General features: G+C 48.2%; 1 protein-coding gene across 11 annotated transcripts in view; it reads left to right on the top strand.

Moving 5' to 3' along the window:
• Positions 1 to 24,596, top strand: part of AMPD3 (adenosine monophosphate deaminase 3) — a 57,993-nt gene that overhangs the window by 14,672 nt on the left and 18,725 nt on the right. For 9 of the 11 annotated variants that reach the window (XM_037728417.1, XM_017500291.2, XM_037728420.1 and 6 more), the window contains 5 exons: positions 9,270 to 9,474; positions 12,513 to 12,675; positions 15,240 to 15,459; positions 17,657 to 17,786; positions 23,738 to 23,932. In XM_037728417.1, coding sequence (XP_037584345.1) covers positions 9,270 to 9,474; positions 12,513 to 12,675; positions 15,240 to 15,459; positions 17,657 to 17,786; positions 23,738 to 23,932 — 913 coding nt within the window. Of the gene's footprint in view, positions 1 to 6,806; positions 6,948 to 9,269; positions 9,475 to 12,512; positions 12,676 to 15,239; positions 15,460 to 17,656; positions 17,787 to 23,737; positions 23,933 to 24,596 lie in introns of those variants that run through there. The other 2 variants (XM_017500292.2, XM_017500293.1) reach the window with 2 other exon arrangements.

Here is a 24,596-nt window from a genome sequence, read left to right as displayed (position 1 = left end):
AAAAAAAAAAAAAAAAGTTAGGGAGAAATTGGGGAGCTGAGGTGGGTAGATCACGTGAGGCCAGGAGTTTGAGACCAGCCTGGCCAACATGGCAAAACCCCATCTCTACAAAAAATACAAAAATTAGTTGGGTGTGGTGATGTGTGCCTATGGTTCCAGCTGTTTGGTAGGCTGAGGCACAAGAATTGCTTGAACCCAGGAGGTGGAGGTTGCAGTGAGCTGAGATCATGCCACTGCATTCCAGCTTGGGTCACAGAGTGAGACCCTGTCTCAAAATAAAAGTAAAAATAAAAACAAAGCTAGGGAGAGAGATTGTAACACTTAACAGATAGTATAGATTGTGCTTCATTTTTATCTCTGGGTCTTTAGGGAGGAAGGGCAGCTGGGAAGGATTGAGGAAGGGAGAAGTGAAGGTGAATGGTGGGACGTGAGTGGAAATTACAGTAGGTCAGGAGGGGGTGGGGGGAAATGAAGAGGGGGTCAGGTTTCTAGAGGGGAGCTCAGGGAGAGACAGAGGGTGGGGCTGTCAGTTTTCACAAATGACTGGCTGCAAAGTATTAGTATCAAAGTTACACGCACCTTGCCAGGATGCTGGTCATCTGGCTATGCATGCAGAGTGAGTGGTCTCTGTGGGCCCTTGCACTCTCTGCAGGGTCCCCTCTTATAGTGCCCGTCATGCAACATATTTCATGAGATAGGCTGGGACCTCTGGTCTCAAGTACAGCGAAGGTACCAGCTCCTCCTGGTTCTCTCCATAGATGGGAGTCCCAGATCCAGGTGATCCAATGCCAGGGCAGTGTGAGCAGCAGCAGAGAGAGCCTGTAGAAGTGGAGGATGCCTGTCCCACCTAACAGCATTCAGATTCCCATTGTTTGCAAAACCCTGTGCTGGTTTGTGACTGCTGGTTCCAACCTTTAGGGTAACAATTCTCATATGGAGGGGCTAACACAATGAGCTAAGTGTGTGTTGGGGAGGAGTTCAAACCAGCCTCCTTGTTCTGAAATATTCCCCCTCTGACCCCATTGTCCACTGCTCCCACCCCCAGTCTGGATTAAGTGTCTCCTCTGGGATCCCAAAATATCCAGGGCATCTCATTACACCAACCACATCGTATGATAGCAATCTTTGGAACTGTCTGGTTCATCTCGGCCATCACAGTCGGCCCCTGGAGGCAGGAGTTACATTTTATCTACTCCTCTACCCCCAGGGCCTGGCACACAGTAGTTTATTGAATGAAGTGGGGTCTGTGTGTAGTCCCCGGCTCATAGTAGACATTTGAGAGCCTGGTGAAAGCTTGGCTCTAGTGCCCCTGCCTGCCTGGTAGTCATCCGGACAGACCACACAGGGCAGTGGGCTTCAGACAGCCCCTGGGGAGATGCTGGCTGTTCACTAGGAGAGCAACGAGGGCCCGAAGGGTTCCTCACTTTAGCATATGAGTGCTGTACAGGGAAGGCCCTGGGGAGCCTGATTCCTTAGAGTAGAGGATGGCTGGGTAGTGCAGCAGGGTAAAGGAGGGGACTTAGTGATTGGCAGGGGCAACCAAGGGCCCTAGAGCAGGTGGGGCACCAGACAGGTGCTGGCAGGTGAGATGCTTAACAACAGCCCAGGTAACCCGATCACTTCTTTGTCTTGTGGGCTTGGATAGCAACATGAGTAAACCAGCTATTTAGATAAACTCCCCTACCTTCCTTTGTACCTACTCCCCGCCTGTTGCCTCAGGGTAAGGACAGCCACCTTCGGCTCATTCCTTCCCAAAGCTTTGCAAAACCTCCCTGCCTTCCAAGAAGAGGTTTGCATCTTTCCTTATAATTTTTCCCATCATCCTGACAGATCTCCTATAGTGTTGTTGCTTTGAATCTCTCTGAGCTCCCCTCCTACTCTCAGAAAGCTCTGTTTTTAAGAGCTCATGGGATTAAATCAGGCCTACCAATAACCCCCTATCTTAAGGTCAACTGTGCCATATTCCATAACATCAACACAGGAGTGATAACTCATTCTATTTGCACCATCTGGAGATTAAGGAGGGACATTTGCGGGGCCCATTTTAGAAATTCTACCTCCCCAGGCCCGTATCGAGCATCCATTATAGACAATGAGGCCCAGCCAGTAAAGATGAAAGGTTGGAGCTGAGTGACTGGGTGTTTTGGGTATGAGTGTCAAAGGTTTGCATCTGTGTCTCTGCCCAAATTTCATGTCAAATTATAATCCCCAATGTTGGAAGTGGGGCCTGTTGGGAGGTGACTGGATCATGGGGATGGATCCTTCACGAATGGTTTAGTACCATCCCCTTGGTGCTGTTCTAGAGATAGTGTTCTCATGAGGTCTGGGCATTTAAAAGTGTGTAGCACTTCCCCCACCCATCCTTACCGCCTTTTACTCCTGCTCACTCCATGTAAGATACCTGCTCCTGCTTTGCCTTCACCATGAGTCAAAGCTCCCTAAGGCTTCCTCAGAAGCAGATGCTGCCATGCTTCCTGTACAGCCTGCAGAACTATGAGCCAATTATATCTCATTTCTTCATAAATTACCAGTCTCAGGTATTTCTTTATAGCAGTGCAAACTAATACAATGAGTGAGTGTGTCTGTGAGTGTGTGTGTAAACAAAACTGATTTGGTTCTCCTCTTAGAAAGCACTTCCTTCTGATGGGCCAAGGTCTGTGTGTCCACTGTCCCACCTGCTTGGATAGCATTCTTGGATAGCAAGAATGTCCTCATGTGACAGGAAGTGCATCTATTTTAGGGATGACAAAGCTGCTCCTGGTCTGCCCAACAGAAACAGTATATAAAAATGTTGAAATAGCTACTTAAAGCTAGTGAAACCTCAGTTATGCAGGCTCAATTAAGGGACCTAATGCAAACTGTTGCTTCCCATGACCCATGGTTCCCAGAAGAAGGCACGCTGAACCTAGAGCTCTGGGAACAAGTGGGAAGAAATCTGAAACAACATCATGCACAAGGGCAATGGGTCCCAGTAACATCTTTAACATTATGGGCCTTAGGGCTGCTTTGGCCCTGCTCTACACAAAGACCTTAAGAAGGGAAGGGAGGAGGAACCCTCACCTACCTTACCATCTCCTTTCCCTCCCTCAGCCCCACAGTTACCAGGTAAAGGTGCCACAGAGGAGACAGAGATTCTCCCTGAGTCCCCTCCCCCAGTAAAATGAAAAAAAGACAAGGGAGACACTACAGCTGTAGGACCCTGTCTTAGACAAGCAGCATTTGAAGGGAAGCTCTTGGCCTGCCCAGTGATGTAAAATCAATAAGGCAATCAGGTACATAAACCCATTAATTTCAACACTTAGAAATAAGAAAAAGCATTAGAAAAAACAAAGCCGCTAGCCTATTTACTAAAAATTAAAGCCATAGCAGAAAACTTCCATATGACCCCATAGACTGGTCAGTGCTAGCTAAAACAACTTTAGAGGCTAGCCCATACCTCCTCTGGAGGGCAGAATTTAATGAATTATGTAAACAGCAAACCTCTTTCTAATAATGGCCACTGTTATTATTCCACTACCCCTGCTGTGGCTCTCTCAAAATCCTATTTGGGTAGAACAATAGCCATTAAAGGGAGAGAAATTACAGCAAGCCCATGAATTAGTTGAGAAGCAATTAAAAGCCGGCCATATAGAACCATCAAACAGCCCTTAGAATTCGTCCATTTTCGTCATTCCCCAAAAGTCTGGCAAATGGAGACTTTTGCATGACTTATGGGCTATTAATGCTAATTTGCAGCCTGTGGGGCCTCTTCAGCAGGGGGTCTCCTCCCCTGTGGCAATTCCTCAAAATTGGCCTATAGTCATTATTGACTTAAAAGACTGCTTTTATACTATTCCCTTTGCAGGACAGGGCAGAGAAAAATTTGTGTTTATAATACCAGCTATCAATAATGAAAGGTGAGCTCCTTGATTTCATTGGAAAGTGCCTCCTCAAGGAATGCAGTGTCAGTATCATGTAAATCAGGCTTTGCTCCCCAGTAGAAAAGAATTTCCTAATTGAAAGATTATTCATTTTATGGATGATATTTTACTGGCAGCCGCAGCACAGCCAGTACTTTTAAGTTTATATGCCTCTGTCTAAAGGAATACACAGTTAAGAAATTTAATCATAGCACCTGAAAAAGTACAGATATCTTCTCCTTGGAAATATCTTGACTATATACTACCTTCTGAGTCAGTAAAACCTCAAAAGGTTAAATTAAATACTGGCAAGTTACGTACCTTAAGTAATTATCAAAAATTACTGGGTGATATTAAGTGGCTTCGCCCAACCTTGGGTATAGCTACTGATAAGTTGCAAAACCTGTTTTCTGTCTTAAAGGCAGTGCTGCCCTGGATTCTCTCAGGTATTTATGCTCTACAGCAAAAAACGAAATTGAGGAAACAGTGCAAGCTATTTATCAGGGGCAGCTAGATCTCATAGACCCAGGATATTTATTCCAATTATTTATTTTTCCTATTAACCATTCCCTAACAGGATTAATAGGACAGATGGCCCCAGGACTGTGCATCCTAGAATGGGATTTTTGCTTACATGCTGGGACTAAAACACTATCTCTGTATATCCAGCTAGTTAGTAAAGTCATTTATATGGGCCACAGATGATGCAATCAGTTGCTAGGTTATGACCCTGATGTCATAAAAATTCCCTTGAATAAAAAGCAATTCAAAACAGTCTTGCCCCTATCTCTAGATCTTCAGATAGCACTGTCTGATTATGCAGGCCATTTATTTAGAGCATGCCCTTCCTGCTGACAAACTACTTCAGTTCTTATCTTGTAGCCCTGTAGTTATGCCTACAAAAGTAGTTCACTCCCCCAAACCTCTTTAATGCTGTTTACTGATGGCTTTGATAAGAAAGGAAAAGCCATTCTGGTGGAAGCCACATAATTCCCTCACTTGATCTATATTTACTGGCACTCAGAGAGCTGAGGTTGGAGCCCAGTATTGGCCCTGGAAACCTTTTACACTCAGCCCATTAATATTGTTAGTGACTCTGCTTACTCTTTATTTATTGCAGAACCTTGAGACAGCCCTCATTAAGTCCACTCTTGAGCCCACCCTGTGTGCACCTTTTCTTTGACTTCAGCAATTGCTGGATCAATGAACATATCCTATTTTTATTACACGTATTTGAGCACACAGCTCACTGCTTGGCCCACTGGCTTATGGAAATGATCAAGCAGACCAACAAGTTATGACATCACTACTAGCACAAGCCTTATCTACCCTTAATTTCTTAAATTTAAATGATAAATTTCAATCAGCTATAGAAAACCACTTTGCTAAAACCTCTCAAGACATAAACCCCACAGTTTTATGGAAACATGTAAATAGTAATGTATGGTATGGTCCAAATGATTTGCTAACATGGGGAAGAGGGTATGCTTGTGCTCACACCCCCTCAAGTCCTCTTTGGATTCCAGCATGCTGCATCAAACCTTACCATAGCATGGCCAGAACCTAAGCTGGTATCAAAAATAGAGGAAATAACCCTACAAGACCTGCAGCCCCGGAAAATGCAGCTTCTTTGGACAACACAGGTTCCAGACATTATGCCGAAGAAGACAACTCAGGAGGCTGAGCAGATTGTGCTCCAGGCACAAACACATTCACGCCAGATAATTGTTCCTTTTTTCTTCTCTTACTTTGCCTGCAATGTGTACTTGCTACACTCTATTGAGCTCATCTTCTAAATCTGCCCTAATACTTGGGCAGGCACCCCCTTCCCAGCCTCTAACAACACAACTACTTGGCTAAGAAGGATTATTATACCCCCTGTGGGATCCCTCTTTAATAGCACACATTGGACTAAGGTGTCAAGTAACAATACAGGTCACTCCTTGATTGAAAAAAATGTTACTGATTATACTCATGTTTGTCTTATGTTATTTACTAATTCTAAGATGCGAAGCCATAGCGTGAATTAGAACCACCATGCCCAGCAAACATGTTGTTGCTAACGTCTATACTCTTCAGTCAACAAAACCTAATGCAAAAGAAAAAAAACAGAAAAAGAGGAGATGTAGGAGATTGGTCAAGGTGGAAGGAAAAATTATAAGGAAAGATGTAAAAACCTTCTTGCAAGGCAGGGGGGTTTTGCAAAGCTTTGGGAAGGAATGAGCTGAAGGTGGCTGTCCTTACCCTGAGGTGCAAAGACAAAGAGTAGATACAAAGGAATGTAAGAGAGTTTATCTAAATAGCTTGTTTACTCATGTTGTCCTAGGACCAATCTTTGCTCATCCGCACGCTTGATGGCTCTCTACTCGGGGGGTCGGCAATGTTAGTTACCCACAAATGGTGTTTGCTCAAGACCTTTGTCATTAAATCTGTACTAAATAAATGTGAGTGTCTCTGGCATATTGGGGCTGCATAGCCACACTCCCTCTTTGGGGTCTGTAAGCTGTGTGGTACCCTAGCTGCACTCTAGGCAAAAACCTGTGTCAGCATATGTCTTTCATCTGTCGCTCAGCCAGAGTCTGCGGGACAGACTCACCACAACACAATGACCACTCCGAGCTTTGGAGATGAAGGGGCTATATGCAAGGATTGGAATGAGGTCAGTAGGAGTTGACCTCTTTCCTGGTCAAAGCCAGGAAACAGCCTGGGACTTCAGTCTTATGGCCACTAGACCTGAATTCTGCCAACAACTGGAATAAACTTGGAAGTGAATTCTTTCCCAGAACCTCCAGACAAGAGCACAGTATGACTAACATCTTGAATTTGGGCTTTTGATACCCTGAGAATAGAGCCCATCCAAGCCCACTCAAACTTCTCACCTATATAACTGTGAGCTAATAAATGGCTGTTATTTTAAGCCATCAAGTTTGTGGCAATTTTTTCTACAGCAATAGAAAACAAATCCAGGGTCATCCTTGGGCTCCATACAACTTTTCCAGTTTCCTGAGATACAAGCTGTGGGTGACTTCTGGTTCTTCCAAGCCCAAGGTAAGTGAGCTCTGAGGAGTTAGCCCATCTGTGATTAAACCTATGCCTCGTGCCTGCAGAATCTGAGCTGCCGGCCCACAGATGCTCATACATGGTAATCTGGAGCTCATCTGAAGACCAAGGTTGTTGCCATAATGGATATCCCCAAGAAGGACAATTCTTTGGGCACCAGTTTGTGGGAACTAGCTTCCTCACTGGGGCAGAAGCACATGAACAGCCTGGTAGGCCAGTGGCTTAGGCAATCTCCCAGCATTTGGGTTGCGTGTGTGTGTGTGTGTGTGTGTGTGTGTGTGTGTGTGTGTGTGTATTTTAAACTTTTCTTAGTTGTTGCTCACCTTAGATGTCACCTGTTGCTTCTTGTTGGTAGGACCAGACCTCAGGCTGCCTTGGCTGAGGCATTTGGGGGTGAGGTTGCATAGAGATAAAAACAATTACCTGGCAGGCATGTGAGTGACACAGATATTAGAATGTCATGCGACCCAGCTGAGGTCAGAATGTGTGAGAGAGCCCAAAGTAATGGTTCTTCCTCTGGGTGAGAACATCCAAAAGATGCCAAAGGGAGAACTCATCCTCAAGGTGAATCCGCTTCTGAGGAGTGACTGACAAAGTGGCAACCCTGGAGTAGGATGCTTGGCTAAGCACCATCTGATGGAGGACAGTCCAGGGAAAGCTGAAGCTGAGGGCTCTCTGGGCTCAGGTTGAGTTTCCTGAAGCAGCCCAGTGCGTCTCTTTGCAGGGCCAGGAGCAGGGGGAAGGTAAACTCCTGGAAAGGAGCCACCTCCATCTTACAGGTGAAAACAGCCTTGTCCCAAAGATGTGATAACAGAGGGTAGGCAGGTGAGAACCAGAGGACCATGGTAAGCACTGGGTGTATAAACACAGGAGGAAAACTGTGGTTCTTGAAAACTCGGCAGTGAGGAGACCTGGCCACTGGCCAAGAGGAAGACAGCTGCTTCCGGGTAAGCCCTGAAACCCATTTGGGGATCAACCAATTTCTCCAGGCCTACAGGTGTCACACTGGTGCCTGGAGAAGAGGAGGGCTCTGGTGGGTCACAGTTGTCACTGAGTACTTGCTGGTGGCTGTGGTTGTGGTGGAATAAACACTCACGAAACTACTGGGCCCCCGTGGCACAAGGTAGGGCAGGTAGTTAGTTGGTGGCTGGCATTGGACACTGTGGGGTGGCATCACGGGGAGGCTGGGTTCCATTGGAGGCAGAAAGAAACATGAGGTGGGAGGGGAGTGCTGATGGCCTCACCTTAAGGCTGGGCCATTCTCTTCCTGAAGAAGAGATTTGTGGTGACATCATCTGATGTCTATTTCATTAATGAGGAAGGTGGAGTAATCACAAATCAGCCTTGCAAATAAGCATGGGCTTGTGGCATTTTAAACCAACCTTGGGCCCAAGAGTCAGTGTAATCATCTTTTGGTGCCAAGGTGACAGGTCCAGAGGGACCTGAATTTGGTGCTGATCAATCCCTTTCCCCCAACAGAGGTACAGATTTGTGTTTGCTCCGGCGGCGGCAGCTGGGATGGCACACGACAGGCTAGAGGAGGGAGCAGCAGGGGTGGAGGCTGGCTGGAGCAGCCACCGTGCAGTGTGACTTTGTGCAAGAAATGGGAAAGGGTCTGCGAGAAGCAGGCTAATCTTGCAGATCTCCTTGGCACCCAGTAGGTCTGCTGCCAACCATGGGGCCTGTGATACCTGTAAGCTTGGCTGGCAGCCGCTAGTCCATGGGGGGTCCTGAGCGCTCTCTCTCACTCCTTCTTTGTAAAACGGAGATTGGACTCATTGAGCATCCCTATCTCTTCTGCCTCTAATGCCCCAAATGTGTGAAAATCAGTGTGATTGTCTCTCTGTGACCCTATTCCTGGTCCTTCCCGAGACCATTCATATGTTGGGACTTAAAGTTTGTGTTTTCTGAAGCTAGCATGCTGTCCACACTGTGGGGAAAGCTTACATGATTTCATATTACCTCCCCTCTAGTGCCCTGTGGTTTTAGAGCCCCTGAAGTGTGGTCTGCCGTTTGTCTTTCTGTTTCCTGGGGCATTTGCCTGCTTTCATCTTCTGTGGGCTGTGTAACAGCCCTGAGCAGTGCATGGTGACCCTAGGCAGGGGTGTCTCGAGGGCTGTGTTCTTTCTCATGCAGACATGTGTAAGAGGAAGGCATTAATAACTAGAAGCTTTTTAATGGTAGTGCCAGCACCAGCACCAGTGGTTAATCATAGCAAAATTCTCCTGCCACACACACAGCTAAGAGTCTTTATCACTTGCCCTGAGTAGCTGCTGATGTCTCCCACTTTTCCTTGTCCTTGGCTCTTAGAAAGAAAAGTTTCAAGATGATTCGGTCCCAGTCCCTGTCTCTGCAAATGCCGACACAGCAAGATTGGAAGGGCCCCCCGACAACCAGTCCGGCCATGTCTCCCACAACCCCTGTGCTCACTGGAGCCACTTACCAGCCCACGCCAACACCCTATGCCATGCCCGAGTTCCAGCGGGTCACCATCAGCGGAGATTACTGTGCCGGGGTAAGGTGTCTGTGGGAGTATTGGATGTGCCTTGCATGCAGAGGCCAGGGGCCCCATGGGCCACAGGGTCGTGCCCACCTCTGGAGCCTGGCCCTGTCTGTGGGTGTCTGGGAGAAGGTGGAGAGGACGCACAGGAGGCAAGGAGGGTCCTAGCAGGGGTTGTGGGGTGTGGGTGTGATGTCTCAGTGGCTGCCGGTTCCCTGTGAGGAGGGCCCCGGGCTGCAGGCTGGCACACTGGCTGTGGCTTATAAGTTCCACAGGTTCTCTAAGTCGAGAAAGCTGGCATAGGTTCCCATAGCCCATTGAGAAAGGTGCTGGCTTGGGCCTTTCAGTGTTGCCATATGTTTAGTAGATTCAAAGTAATGGTACTGACTGGTTTGTGTGAAATTCGTTATTGCTAAATCATCTCTTTTTACATGTGTGGGCTCAGTACCCTTAAATATAACTAGACCTCCTCAACCAGGAAGAGAGAATCTTGATTAGAAATTGAACAAGCTTAGTTTACACCAAGTCAGTTAATGCAATCATTGAAAATGTGCTAATTTAACCTGATTGGATGATGCATTTTTCTGAATGCCTACTTCTTGGAGAGAAATATCACTGAGTTAGTGCCAGGGTTAAACTTGGCTCCATCTCCCTGGCCCCAACTCACTACTAATCCTCAGTTGGCTTTGTTAGGTTCTCTTTTTAACAGTAGCTGTAGAAAATATGGTAAATCCAAGAGAGCAATGCAGCTTATTGCTCTTCCTATAAACTTTCCCCTAGCTATCAAAATTATTATTTTTTTTGTTATGCGTAACGGAGAATACTTGCATATGGTACAACATTTAAAAGATACAAAAATGGTATCAGTTATTCAGGCACCCATTCTCCTCCTCAGAGGCAACCATTGGCTTTGGTTTCTTATGTATTCTCACATATATGGTCTATGTACCTACAATTAATTATGCATACATAGGTTATTTTTACACAGATGGTAGTTTACTATACACATTATACTACATCTTGCATTTTCCACTTAACAGTACATCTTAAAGATAATGCCATATCAATATATAAAAAACTTATTTGTTCTTTTAAAAAATATGTGCATAGTATTCCTTTGTGAGGATGTGTCGTAGTTTATTTTAATTAAGTTCCTATGGACGGGAGTTAAGGTTGGATTGGGGACCATTCAAACCTTGTCTGGAGATCAGCATCCTGACCACGAGTCTTTGGTGTTCACTCAGCCTCAGGCAGCTGGGCAGGTCACTGGAAAGCAAGAGTCAAGGTGGACTGACCACCAGCTGAACGGTCCTGAGCATCCTCTCAGATGTCTTTGGCCGTGGCCTGAGCCCCTTGTGATGCTGGGTCCATCGGTTCCCCAGAGAAGGTGTTTGGCTTTGTTGTTGGCAGGGACACGTTTTTGTCTAAGATGTCTGTGTCTGCTCACCTATTCCTGCTGCTCTCAGAAGCCATCCACTGGAAAGTGTAAAATGGAATTAACATACCCTGTGGGGACATTTGGAGGCAGCAAAGGAGAATCTACCACCGTAACAAAAAGAAAGAAGTAGTATTAGTAAAATTATGAAGCATGCATAGGGAAAATATATTCAGACTTTTTCCCTCTGAAGATAGGGAAGGGAGGAGGGTAGAGTTTTTAGCTGTGTCTGGGATGATTTATTTATTTAAACTTGTGAGAAATTTGAAAGAATTATGCTAAATATTATTATTGTCAGCTCTAGAAGTTAGCTTATATTATTTTTGGTGCTTGTCTATGTTTAAAATGTTTCAAAATTAAAGCAGAGGAGGACACTTTCAGACACCAGCCCCCCAGGCCCGCCCCAGGCTCCACCAGCATGCAGTGCCTCCCTCTGCTGCACCTCTTACCCCCCATTGTGTCTATTTGGCTACTTGTCTCCCTAAGCACATTTCTGCAGTTCTCATCCTTCCCAAACAGACTAAGATTAATGAGACCATTGATGAATGTATCTCATTCATCTTTGAATATGAGGCTGCTCTGGGAAAGCAGAACATCCTTAGACTTTGGGACTCAATCAGATTAGAGTCTGAAATTTGACTTTGTAGCTTCCTGGCAAGTGATTTATCCTCTCTGGGCCTCAGTTTTCCCATTTGCAAAATGGGTTGCAGTAAGGAGCAAAATGAAATCTATGGAAGTTCTGGCACATAACACATGACAATGGGGCTTGTTGCCTGGATGAGTTGGGTGATTAACAGATTTAATCAGAAGTGTGGGGTTGGCAAAGGAGCAGGCTGAGCATGCAGGAGTTGCTTTTGCTTTTCGTTTTGACATCTGAAGAACCCATGAATTTTCTCAGCTGAAAATGGTGGTACGCATCGCCATCAGGGATAGGACTCGGGCTTTGTCCCTTTGTGGGCCTGGTGCAGAAAGAGACTTGTGGTTTAATTAGCTGCATGTGAGGCCAGCTTCTGGGTGTGCAGTCTGGAGCACCCATCTCTCTTCCAGCGACTCTAACTCCTCCTGTGTCTCCTGTGTTGGGGGTTTCCAAGACCACTCCCAGGTTGGATGATTCACCAGGAGGACTCACAGGATTCAGCAGATAGCTATAGTTACAGCTGTATGACTGTGAAAGGATACAGAACAAATCAGTAAAGAGAGAGATACATGGAGAATACTAGGTGAAGCTTTCAAGGTCCTCTCCCAGCAGAGTTACCGGAACATACCGAATACCCTCAACATCAGATTTATGGCAGCACATGTGAGAAGTGTTGTTTACCAGAGGGAAGCTCATTAGAGATTTGGTGCCAGGGTTTTTACTAGGGCTGGTCACACATCTGCAGAGCACATCCCAAATTCCAGGCTCCCAGAAGGAAAGGTGTCTAGCATAAACGATATTGTTTGTACAAACAGGTTAGACCCAGTGAGCCACTCTTACTAGTCAGGGATTGGTGAGAACCCTTCTGAGATCCAGGTTCCCAGACACCAGGCAAAGGCCATCCTTGCAAGCAGAACTTTCCAAGGGTGGCAGTCTCAGGCCTGCTGCGTGAACCCTTTCCTGCATACCTCCCTTCTGCAGATCACTTTGGAGGACTATGAGCAGGCAGCCAAGAGCCTGGCCAAGGCCCTGATGATCCGGGAGAAGTATGCACGGCTCGCCTACCACCGCTTCCCACGGATCACATCTCAGTACCTGGGCCATCAGCGTGCCGATACTGCATCTCCAGAAGAGGGCCTTCCAGGTATGGAGCTCTGGCTGGAGGTTGGGTCCCAATTGTGGGTGGACTGAAAGCTGGTCAGGGCTTTTTGCTGGCTCGATCTATTTCCCCCGATGGTATTTTAAGGACAGTGCCCTTTCATTGGCAGCTTCCACACTGATGTTTGATGATTCTCCGCAAGGATTGATTCTATGTGGGGTACATGCCTAACCCTGTGCAGAGCTGAACAGTTGAAATTAAGAGAGAAGTGAAAGATGGTCTCTGTTTTTGGGAGTCCACCAGGGAGACAGACAGTCTCATGTGGGATTGTTTTTTTGAGATAGGGTCTTGCTCTGTTACTCAGGCTGTTGTGCTGTGGTGCAATCACAGCTCACTGCCGCCTTGAACTCCTGGGCCCAAGCAATCCTCCCACCTCAGCCTCTTGAGCAGCTGGGATCACAGGCACACACCACCACATCCAGCTAATTTTTAAAAAAATCGTTATTATTTTTTGTAGAGATGGGGGTCTCACCATGTTGCCCAGGCTGGTCTCAAACTCCTGGACTAAAGTGATCCTTCTGTCTCAACCTCCCAAAGTGCTGGGATTATAATAGACATGAGCCACTGTGCCTGGCCTTATGTGGCATATTTAAAACAACCAATCAGTCAGTAAATGCCAAATTGGTGGTAGGGTGGATCAGGGTGGGAGTAGGAACAGAGGACATGTTCCCTGGGAAGGGGATGTAGGCTTTGGTGTAAAAAACGCCTGCATTTGTATCTGGGCTCTGTCAATTTCTTGGGATTTTGGGAAAGATATTTCTCTAAGCCTCACTTTGTAAAATGTGATCTGTAAAATGGGAATGTAAATAATACCTATCTCCCAGGGCTGTGGTGAGGATTAAACAGGAGAATGCATGTGAAGTACTTAGTGCAGTTCTGGCATCTAGTGTGTGTTCAATAAACAGTAGCTACGTTTATGCTGTAGAATTCAGGAAGGGGAGATCAGAGAGGGCCAGGTGGTTTCCTGGTGGAGCCTCACCCAAGAAGGACCTAGGAGCAGTAGAGGCTGTAATGAGGACAGTAGGAAACTCCACTCCTGAAAGTTGGTGGTGGGGGCACACAGATGCTGGTGGTCTGCATCAGTGCCTGAGACCTGGCTGCCTCTGGGGGTAGCTGGTGGTGCCAAGTTGCCCCAGTCTCTGGCTTCCTTGAATTTCAAGTCCTCTACTTTGAGCGTCTTGTTACCACCTGGAGCCCTGGGTAAATCTCAGCCCTTTGGGCCCATTTTCCTGTCTATTTGAGGGAAGTGAATCTGACCATCCCAGTTTTGGCAAAGATAGAAATGACTCAAATGTGTACTTTATGTGGACAGAGGACTCCAGTGTTCTGGGAATGAGTATGGTGAAAAGGATCAACTTCTGAGCATTCAGCCTGCAGCTTCACCTAGGCCTTGAACTGCCTGCATCTCGTAGACCACTGCACATGTTAGGGCCTCTTGAGCTGGCCTGTGGCCATGGCTGATAGGAGACATCCCTCTCCAGCTCTGCCTGCACTGGCCCCTCTGTGTCTCCTCACATGTGCTCTAGGAATGGTCTACTCCTTCCAAGCACGGATGGAGGATGCCCAGGCAGGTCATGCCGCCTTGGCAGCTTCCTCCTGCCTATGCTGGCAGCTGATCCCGATGGTGCTGGCTGAACTGCATGGAGCTGAAGCCTCCAGCTCTACTGATATTTAGCATCGATACATTCCTTGGCCAGAGACAGAGTTTATCGAGAGTCAGGAAAACTCATGAGAATAGTAAGAATAATGCTCCGTAATTCATTATTTATAGTGCATTACTATTTATAAGGAATTTTCCTATACACACTATTGCAACTCTTACAGCAGCCTGTTAAGCCAGGGAGGTGTTATTTCAGATGAGGAGACAGGATCCGAGAGGTAAAGGACTTTTTTGCTGAAAGTCTCACAGCAGGGAAATTGCATAGAGGAGTTTTCTGCCTCCTGTTGGCTAATTCTAACCTTAACCTATAGTGGTGGGGAGCAGATGGCTTTATCATTGGCATTCCCTGCTCTGTGGGAGACAAGTTTCCTATCCTTTGCTCCTTTAGGGAGGAGGTAGCTTCTTCATCTAGCCCCTCAGTTGGCCTGGGCTCAGGAGGATGTGGGAAGACAGGGACAGTTATTGCCACCGGGCAGTCCAGGTGCAATCTGTTCCCATCTACCACTGCCCTTTTTAGTATTCCTGGGATCCCTGCAGTGCCTTGGAAAATGAAACCCATTTCAGTTAAATTTTTTAAAATTGCTGAAGTGCCAGCATGTGCCAGGGACTGTTCTAGACACTCAGCAGTGAACAGCACAAATTAAAGTGTCGTCTGCGCAGAGCTTCTATTGGAGTGGAGAAGGCATAATATCCACGATGAAGTGACATGGTTTGACATGGTGGTAAGTGCTGATGAGATAAAAGGAAGCAGGGAAGAACATGTGAGAAGCGGGCCCGTGCAGGTGGTCGGATTTGGGGCAGAAAGGCCAGGGCAGGCCTCCGTGTCTTTTGAGCCCATGTGTACTCTTGAGGTCAGGGGTACTTTGCCATCCTCAATCCTGTTTTGCAGACTTCCACCCTCCCCCACTGCCCCAGGAAGACCCTTACTGCCTGGATGATGCGCCCCCCAACCTGGATTACTTGGTCCGCATGCAGGGAGGCATCCTCTTTGTGTATGATAACAAGAAGATGCTGGAGCGCCAGGAGCCGCACAGCCTGCCCTACCCCGACCTGGAGACCTACACAGTGGACATGAGCCACATCCTGGCTCTCATCACTGATGGTCCCACGTAAGCCAGCTTTCCCGCAGCCGCTTCTCTTTGCGCAGGTGCTGTTCTTTAGGAAGGAGATGAGAAAGGCCTCACCGCTGTGCCCTGGGGTTCCCTATACTTAAATCATTCCAGAAAGAGCGTGGTTTCCCCTTTCCTCAGTGCTTTGTGGATTTCTGCAACAGTTTTCCTTCATAGGTTGGCATAGCCTTAGACTTGGTACTCCCTGTTATTTATTTTATTTTTTTTTTGAGACAAAATCTCACTCTGTAGCCCAGGCTGGGTGTAGTGGTGCGATCTCAGCTCACTGCATCCTCTGCCTCCTGGGTTCAAGTGATTCTCTTCCCTGGGTAGCTGGGACTACAGGTACATACCACCATGCCTGGCTAATTTTCTATATTTTTAGTAGAGACAGGGGTTTCACCATGTTGGCCAGGCTAGTCTCAGACTCCCGAGCTCAGGCAATCCATCTGCCTTGGCCTCCCAAAGTGCTGAGATTACAGGCTGAGCCACTGTGCCCAGCCTTCCTGTCCCTTCTGCATACATAGTGCAGAGCTTCTGTTTGCTGGTAGCCACCTGGGTGCCCCAGAATGGCTGTCATTCCTCTCCCCAGGCAGGATAGCAGCCTTGCAGAGAGCTACTAGCCCAGAGCATGAGTGTATTTGGTGAGGAGTGATGAAGACATTGCTTCAGGCCTTGGGTTTTCTGGGCTTCTGGAGGGGAGCATGCAGAGAGCCTGGGGAACTTTGCTTCATGACCCCGTCATGCACATGGGCTTGGCCCCAGCTAACCTGGCGGGCAGCCGTCTTCCTGAATTTGGCCCATCGCTTCTTGGTGGGCACTTAGGCTGATCAGCAATGCAGGTCAGCATGCCTGGACCCTGCGAGTCTCGGAGTCTGGGTGATGGGAAGTGCTGGTCACACCTGAGGACCACCTCTCTGGGTTTCTGGGAATCCTGTGATGCCAGTCTCCAAAGGAGCATAGTGGGCCCAAGGTGGATGGGCAGCGTGACTCTTAGTCCCCCCAATCTGAGGGCAGAACTAAGGCATGGGAAGGGCAGGGGTGGTTCCTCCGAGGCTGTCCTCAAGCAGGAGTGCAAGCAGTGGCTATCCCATCTGGGTATCTGGGTGGTTGTCAAGGAGGAACCTGCTTGGGAAGAGAGACTGAGTGAGATGGCCTTTAAACTCCCTTCTGACTCTGAGGCTGTCCTGTGCTCTGTCCACGCTGGAGTCTGTCTGGCAGATGGATGACTACGCTGTGGCAGCGCCGGCAGATGCTCTTATGGAAAGTCTATGTGACTAGATGCCAAGGAAGCTGCTGCTTGTTTTGGGGTCATGAGGCAGCAGGGAAACATGAATTGTGGTCAAAGGTTCCATGTGGGTGTGGATGCAGGTGTGTGGCCAGGCACCTGGGCTGGGTGTGGGCTGGCGGTTGGCCACAGCAGTAAGCACCCCCATCTCCAGTGGCCTTTGCTGGCTGAGAAATCATGGGCCCCTTCCTTGAGTTGGTGGGAATCTGGGGGCATCAGTCCTTGCAAAGATTTTGTCTCAGTAACAAATATCCCTATAGTCCCAATCCGCCCATGATGCAAAACATCCTCTTCTTGTCATGAAGCCTCAGAGTTGAGACGTCCTTGGACCATGGCCATTAGGTCAGGGGGCTGGTTTCTCTGTATCCCAAGGTAGGCAGGTCATGCCTTATAGTTTGATTGTGCTATCAGTCCTCCGGGCAACAACTTCCTTCTTCAAGGAATGACAAGTGGCTGAGGATAGAAAAGAGGAAGGAAAGGAGGGGATGAAGGAGGGAGACTTTCAGTGAGTGTCCACTGTGCTTGGAGTCGGGCCCTTTTCCAGGCATAAACCAGTTTAACCCTTAACTTCAACCTTGGCTGTTACCACCTGGTATTTACTCATGGGAAATGGAGGCTTGAGGTTAATTCTCTAAATGCCTAAAGCTAGAAGTCAAAACACCTGTCTGACGTCCCAGAGCTGGCCTGCTACTGCCGCATCTCCTGACTCTCCACTGACTTTACAGAGTCTGTGGATGCGACTCAACCGTTCAGCAGGGTCTGTAGAAAGCCAGAACCTCCTCATCCTGCCCTGCTCCATCCCGACCCTTCCAACCGGGATTGGCCCCGGCAGATGCTGGAGGCCTCCAAACTGGAGAGCTCAATGTGACTTCTGCTCAACTATGGTCTCTCCCCATCTCCAACTTGCAGGAAAACCTATTGTCACCGACGACTGAACTTTCTGGAATCCAAGTTCAGCCTTCATGAGATGTTAAACGAAATGTCCGAGTTCAAAGAGTTGAAGAGTAACCCCCACCGCGACTTCTATAACGTGAGAAAGGTGCGCTAGGGGCCGGCTCAAGCTGTCCCTCCCAGTGCCCCTCCCAGCCCATGGGTTGCCCTGAGCCAGTCTGGGGCTTGTCCCCTGTGAGAATGGCAGGGCTCCAGGTTAACGGCAGCCTACGTGGCCAGAGGGGCATGAAGGATAGGTGCAGAAGGAGGATGGGTGAGCTGAGTTTGTGTCAGACTGGGCTTCACAGAGTACTTGAATCACTCTAGCTGGAAACCTTTGTCCACATTGTGTATCTGTTTGGGTGTGCCCTCTTCCTTGGAAAATAAGGCACAGCCTATTAATTGGTCATGAAAGTTGAGCACAGCCTACTTTTAAGGTAGGGGATGTATTAGAGTCATCAAGGAGACACAGCTGTTAAGATCTCTTTGGTACCCTCCCTGTGTCAACGTGTTCTCATTGTTTAGCTCCCTTATGAGTGAGAACATGCTGTGTTTGGTTTTCTGTTCCTGTGTTAGTTTGCTGAGGATGATGGCTTCCAGCTGGGCTTAATACCTAGGTGATGGGTTGATGGGTGCAGCAAACCACCATGGCATATGTTTACCTATGTAACAAGCCTGCACATTCTGCACATGTATCCTGGAACTTTAAAGCAAAATAAATAAGTAAATAAAATAAAATTTAAATTCCCTGAAGAAAAAAAAGATCTCTTTGGAGTTGGGAGTTTGTGGTTTTGCATCCTTCGGGATTATGTGGATTTTCAGAAAAGCCTCTGATATGCTCAGATCTCTGCCTCTCTTCTCCTAATGAGGGGATGGCAGTCTTGTCTGGGGCTCCTGGCATTCTCTGCCTGCAGGGGCTGCAGCCGCAGTAGGAGTGAAGGTTAAATGATCATGGCCCTAGGGTTTTCATTCTCTTCTGCTGAAGCACTGTGCAGTGAGGCACAGGGTCAGTGCTAGGCAGGGGGCGTTTGATGGTGAGCAAGAGTCACTTCCTGTCAACCAGGTGGCTTTGAGGGAGAGGCTGAAACTGAGCTGACTCAGAGTGAGTAGGAGCTTGCCAGGCAGAGGGTGTGGTAGGGGAATGGAAGTGGTGGCATTCCAGGTGGAGGCATGTGATGTGCAAATGTCAGGAGGGAGGGACTGGTATGAGAGAGTCAGAACAGTGTGTTGACGTAACGGCAAGCTGTGCAGTGTGGCTGGAACTCAGGCATGGGGAGCAGGGAGCAGTGGGTTGTGGGGAGAGTGAGGTTGCAGAGACGTGGGGAGGCCCTGGATCATACAGGGGCCGTGGGTTTCCCACAGAAGGCAGGGAGGTGGGCTGGGGTGTGGCCATGAGCTGGGAGAGAAACCCCTAGGGGGATGAGGCTTTGTTTAGAAGGGGGATGGGAAAGCTGAGCGGAGTCACAGTGGGGTTGTCATCTCCATAGGGGCTCTGTCCCAGCAGGGACCTCTTGAGGACTTCCTCTTTTTGAGGTCAGCTTTGATAAGGGAGGGTAGGCCAGGGGAGGATGTGGCTCCTCTGGGAAAGCCCAGCTCCTGCCTCCCTGACCTCCTGGCTGGGAGCCCTCAGCAGTGCAGATGGAAGACCCTACATGAAGGCCCTAAGACCACCTCTGTTACACAGGGTGTCCAACACAGACTCCCACTTGGATGGGATCAAGAGCTTTAAGAAGTAAGAGTTTGGCTTCAGCTCATGGGCCCTGAGAGGCTTATGGAAGTGTCTTAGAGATTTCCAGGCAGAAGTGAAAGGTGTTTTAGATACCACTTATGTGGGCATCCTGGCATTTTCACCTTCAAGCACCATTTGTTCCTTCTCTGTGAGCCTTAGGTATTCAGACAGGTGGATGCCTCCATCACTATGTGAACTCCTTTCAGCCTTGCCCAAAGAACCTCACATGCCTACCTCATGCCCAAGCCCACGTCCAACGAAACGCCTCACCCAGCCCAGCACAGCCCTGCCCTGTGCATACGTGAATGCTTTGGGCTTGCCTGCTTCCTGCTGCCTGGGGCCAAAGTATCCTTGCTGACTGCACTGGCACTGACACTGTTTGCTTCTAAGGTGGGGCCCCAGTAGGCGTTCCTGGGTCTACCAGCTGCTCTCTGGCCACAACATGAGAAAGAGTCCTGGCGTGGGGCTAGGGTTACAAATCAGAGACTATCCCTGGGGCTTTCCTGCAGTTTTGGGGTTAATGTTTTCTGTGGACAGAGATGACCTTTATACCTATGACACAGTGGCCTGTTCTTAGGCACCATAGTCAGTTCATAAGCATGGATGCAGGTCTCCTATGAGTCAGGCCTGTGCCTACCTCCTGGGTGCTGCCTACTTGATAGCACTTTTTTTCTTTTTTTTGTGAGATGGAGTTTTGCTCATGTTGCCCAGGCTGGAGTGCAGTGGTACAATCTTGGCTCACTGCAATCTCTGCCTCCTGGGTTCAAGCAATTCTCCTGCCTCAGCCTCCGGAGTAGCTGGGATTGCAGAGTGCCCACCACCACGCCCAGCTAATTTTTGTATTTTTAGTAGAGGTGGGGTTTTGCCATGTTGCCCAGGCTGGTCTTGAACCCCTGGCCTCAGGTGATCCGCCTGCCTAGGCCTCCCAAAGTGCTGAGATTACAGGCGTGAGCCACCATGCCTGGCCTTGATGGGAAGGAGAGCTGCTTTCTCAAATCCAGAATTGGCTGGATGGTGGCCTCCATATGTCTAAAGTGGCTTTTGGCGTCCCTGGGGGATACCAGGGCTGTGCTCTGAGGCAGGAGCTGTGATGCAGCTGTAGATCTGTGTGAGTAGCATCTGTGAAGGCACCTGTCACATTGCAGCAGGTGAAGGGCTGTATGACACCCCAAGACCCAGCCAGCAGAACTGTGTGACCGAGATACTTATTTTCTATGCAAAAGCAAGATAGAAGGGCTGAGTGTGTTTGCTGCTTGGGAATTGGGTAGAAGTCGGTGATACCCATTGGGGTTTAAGTGTCATATCAAGAATAGCAAATAGGTTTTATCTTCTGTGCCAAACCTGACCAGTTAGGGGTAGTTACCAGTGGCCAGCCCTAAAGCTTAGTGAGAAGAGTGCTGTCCTCGATTATTGATGCCTGCTGTGGGTATGGAAATGGTCAGTGCTGGCTTAGGTCTCAGGTTTGGAAACTCTGCTCTTTGTTTAGATCTGAATCTTAAGTGAACATGGGGAATGCAATTGGATCCTCTGGTGAATCGAAAACACTGACCTCCAGTGACCTTCAATTATTTTGTTCCTGAAATAATCACCCTTGAAATTCTGAAGTTTGGATGTGGTGCTTCCTGGATTGTCCAGTTGTTTTCCTCATTTATCTTGTGACTCATGGGGGTAAGGACAGGTTGACCGGGCCCCTGTGGTTGTCATTGGTAAGCTAGAGGACAGGACCAGAAAGCCCAGAATCTGCTGAGTCATGCTGAGGTCGTTGTACCAAGCTGTGTCCAGCTGAGCTGAGCCAGTCTGACCTTCTCTTGTGCATCGCACACGAGCCCAGCCTTGTCTCTGAGGAACCTGGGCTTTGGGGATGTTTTAGTGTTTTGCTTTGTTTTGTTTCCCCAGTGTCCAGTGATCTGTCTTTCTGGTAAGAGTGGCAAGATTAATGGCAGGAAGGACCCTGATGAGTGAGTGCTCTGGCCAACAATATAGGCGGGATGGCATAATGCTCACAGAGGTCCAGTGGATCAAATGTCTGGTTTGGCATGACTTGGAGATGCCCAGCCAGCTGTGGACGGCATTCCCTGCCCTGAGGTCAGCCGCCTCCTCACCCCAGCCTGGGCTGAGCGCCCAGTCGGCCGCAGCAGTAGCTCTAGAGTGTGGTCTAATGGCTGTCAGCAGCCTGGGCTGTGACACTGCAGTCGTCCTCCCCAGGAGCTCCCTTAGGCCCCTTGGGCTCAGGGAGGGAAGTCAGTTTGCCCACAGTGACTTCAGGCCATCCCTCAGCTTAGCTGGGGCTTCATTTCCTTAGGGCTGGTGGCTGTCCTGTGAGTGAAGCACAGAGAAAAAGGAAAGTGGGGATGAGGGGATGGGGAGGTGGGTGGGATCCAGGTAACATTAGCAGAGCCCTCTACCTAAGATTAATGAAGACGGTTTAGTAACAAAATCAAATTACGTTAAAAAAAATCACTTCTAGCTTCTGTGTGTGGAGAATGAACTGAACCAGAGCACACACAAAAAAGGAACAAGACCAGTTAGGAGGTCACTGTGAATTCAGGCGTGAGAACATGCAGACTTGAACTCCCGTGGTGGCAGTGGGGCTGGAGAATATTGTATGGATTTGAGATCCATTTGGAAGGGAGAATTGATGAGACTGACTGAGGGAAGGGAGTAGGAAGGCCAAGGATGACTCCCAGGTTTTCAGCGTGACCAGCTGGATTCAGGACACACCACTTCCTGGGATTCCAGAACCTGGGAGACAATCAGGTTTGGGCTGGGGCCAGAGATGGAGAGAGCACTTTCGGATATATTAAAATTGAACTGCCTTTGGGTTATTCAGATAGAGATGTCAAGGAGGCAGTAGTATGTACAGTTCTGGAGCTTTTGGCTGGTGACATAAATTTAGGAATTGGTATAAGGAAAAGAATTAAATGCACAGAAATGGATCAGATCACCTTTGGAGAGAATTTCTAGTGAGAGGACAAGAGGGCCCAGGACCAGGCATCAAGAAATTCCATTATTAAGAGCTCTGGTAGTGAGGAGGAGCTGATTGAGGAGGCTGAAAAGGAGAGGACAGAGATGCAAGGGGACAGTCTGGTGTCACAGGACTTAGCACAATAGAGGACATGAGAAATCCCATGAGGTATTTTGAGACCTTGCCAGACTCCTTCTACTAAGGTGCCTTCTGCAAAGAAACTGCCTTTCCCTGGAATTTGGGGAGAGGTCTAAGCGGACTATGCATTTCTGCTTTTTGGGATTTGCTCTAAGATCTTTGGTCTTGGTCCCCACAGAATGAGTCCATGTGTTGGCGTAGGGTCAGTAGAGCAACTTCCAGTAGAGTGGCTGCTTCTTGGGACTTGGGTGCCCTACAGTTTGAGTGAGGTATAACTAGCCAAGGAAGGGTATGTTTTGAGGGCTGGCCTCTAGTGTCTGTCCTTCTCATTCATTCCCACTTGGAGGTTTGCTTTGAGAATGCTCTGAGGGTTCTGAGAGAGGTCAATGGGAAGAGTGGGATTTTTTAGGGCATTTGATGGGTCCTCAGGGTTATCACTGAAACCATAAGAACCTATTGCACCTGTTAATTTGTTCATCCATTCATCCATTAGTTTGACTTTGTCTTAGGCTCTGGAGTAATTGCTGGAGACTTAGAAGCATCAAACATGGCCCTTGTCCTTGAGAAGCTCCCAGTCTAGTGAAAGAGTAGATAAACTTTAGAGTGATCAGGAGGGCACACACAGCAGTGGGATGCCTGTGCCAGCCTTCCAGGTTGGGCAAGCAAAAAAGTGATCAGCTGTGCTTGGGGGAACAAGATTGACTTCCCAATGGAGGAGGTTGTGGGAAATTTCTAGGTGGATGAGATTGGTGGAGAGAAAGGAAGGCATTTCAGACTGAAGAAACACATGGGCAGAGTGATACAGTATATGGTTCCTTGGTGTCTTGTGTTCCTGTAAGCGGTGTGTCATGGCTGCAGCACAGAATGGGGCAGTGGCAAGGCGAGAGTTAGGCTTGAAGTAAGCCTTGAATCCCAGGCCAAGGCGCTTGGGCTTTATCTTGAGGCTGATGGGCCTATAGGTCATCTGTTACCTGGGGAGTGGGCTGATCCAATCTGCATTTAAAAAAGATTTTCTGGTGCTATAAGGAGACGCAATGGGCAGCCAGGCTGAAAGGGAGGGATGCCAGTTCCAAAGTCTGGAGGAGAAATGGGGAGTATAGACGTTGGTATAGCTGCCTCGATGGCCCACAAGGTGCTGGGGTTCTGTGCACACTGAGGGTTGGATGTCTTAACTCTTGTTGCTAGGGGAGGTGGCCTGACTCAAGGCCTGGTGGGCGCTATGTTCCAGGTGGATACGCACATCCACGCGGCCGCCTGCATGAACCAAAAGCATCTGCTGCGCTTCATCAAGCACACGTACCAGACAGAGCCCGACAGGATTGTGGCCGAGAAGCGGGGCCGCAAGATCACCCTGCGGCAGGTGTTTGACAGCCTGCACATGGACCCCTACGACCTCACTGTGGACTCGCTGGATGTCCACGCGGTGAGTGAGCTTTTGCTCCAGTGCCGCCAGCAGAAAGCAGCCCTGGCTGGGGACTCAGCTCCCTGGAAAGCCACCATGATTGTGCTTGTGGGGAGGCATGGCAGAAGCAGCTCTTTCTCTCCTAGCCAACTGAGAAGTCGTGTGGCCTCAGAATAACAGGTCTGGCGTAGCCATGGGACAGGAGAAGAGGGTGTACAGCTTGGGGCCGGACAGGTCTAAGCACTAATTCCACTCCTGCCACTTAGGAGTTTTGTGCCTTTAGGCAACTCACAGAAGCTTTTATTTCCTTGCCCATAAAATATTGATAGCCATGTGCATTATTAACTTAAAAAAATTATTAAAACACTAAATGATTGTGTAACTGCTATGGAAAACAGTATAGTAGTTTCTAAAAAAGTTAAGTATAGAATTACCTATGCCTCAGCAATTCACTTCTAGGTATATACCCCAAAGAACTGAAAGCAGGAACTTGAACAGATACTTCATATACCAATGTTCATAGCAGTATTATTCACAGTGGCCAAAAGGTAGAAACAATCCATGTTCATCAGCAGGTGAATGGGTAAGCAAAATGTGGTATATCCATACAATGGAATATTATTCAGCCATGAAAGAAATAAAGTACTGATACATGCAACAACCACAAATGAAGTTTTCAAAAGAT

The sequence above is a fragment of the Cebus imitator genome, unplaced genomic scaffold (assembly GCF_001604975.1).
Source record: "Cebus imitator isolate Cc_AM_T3 unplaced genomic scaffold, Cebus_imitator-1.0 Scaffold265, whole genome shotgun sequence".
Lineage (NCBI taxonomy): Eukaryota > Metazoa > Chordata > Mammalia > Primates > Cebidae > Cebus > Cebus imitator.
This window is presented reverse-complemented; position numbering and strand designations above follow the sequence as displayed.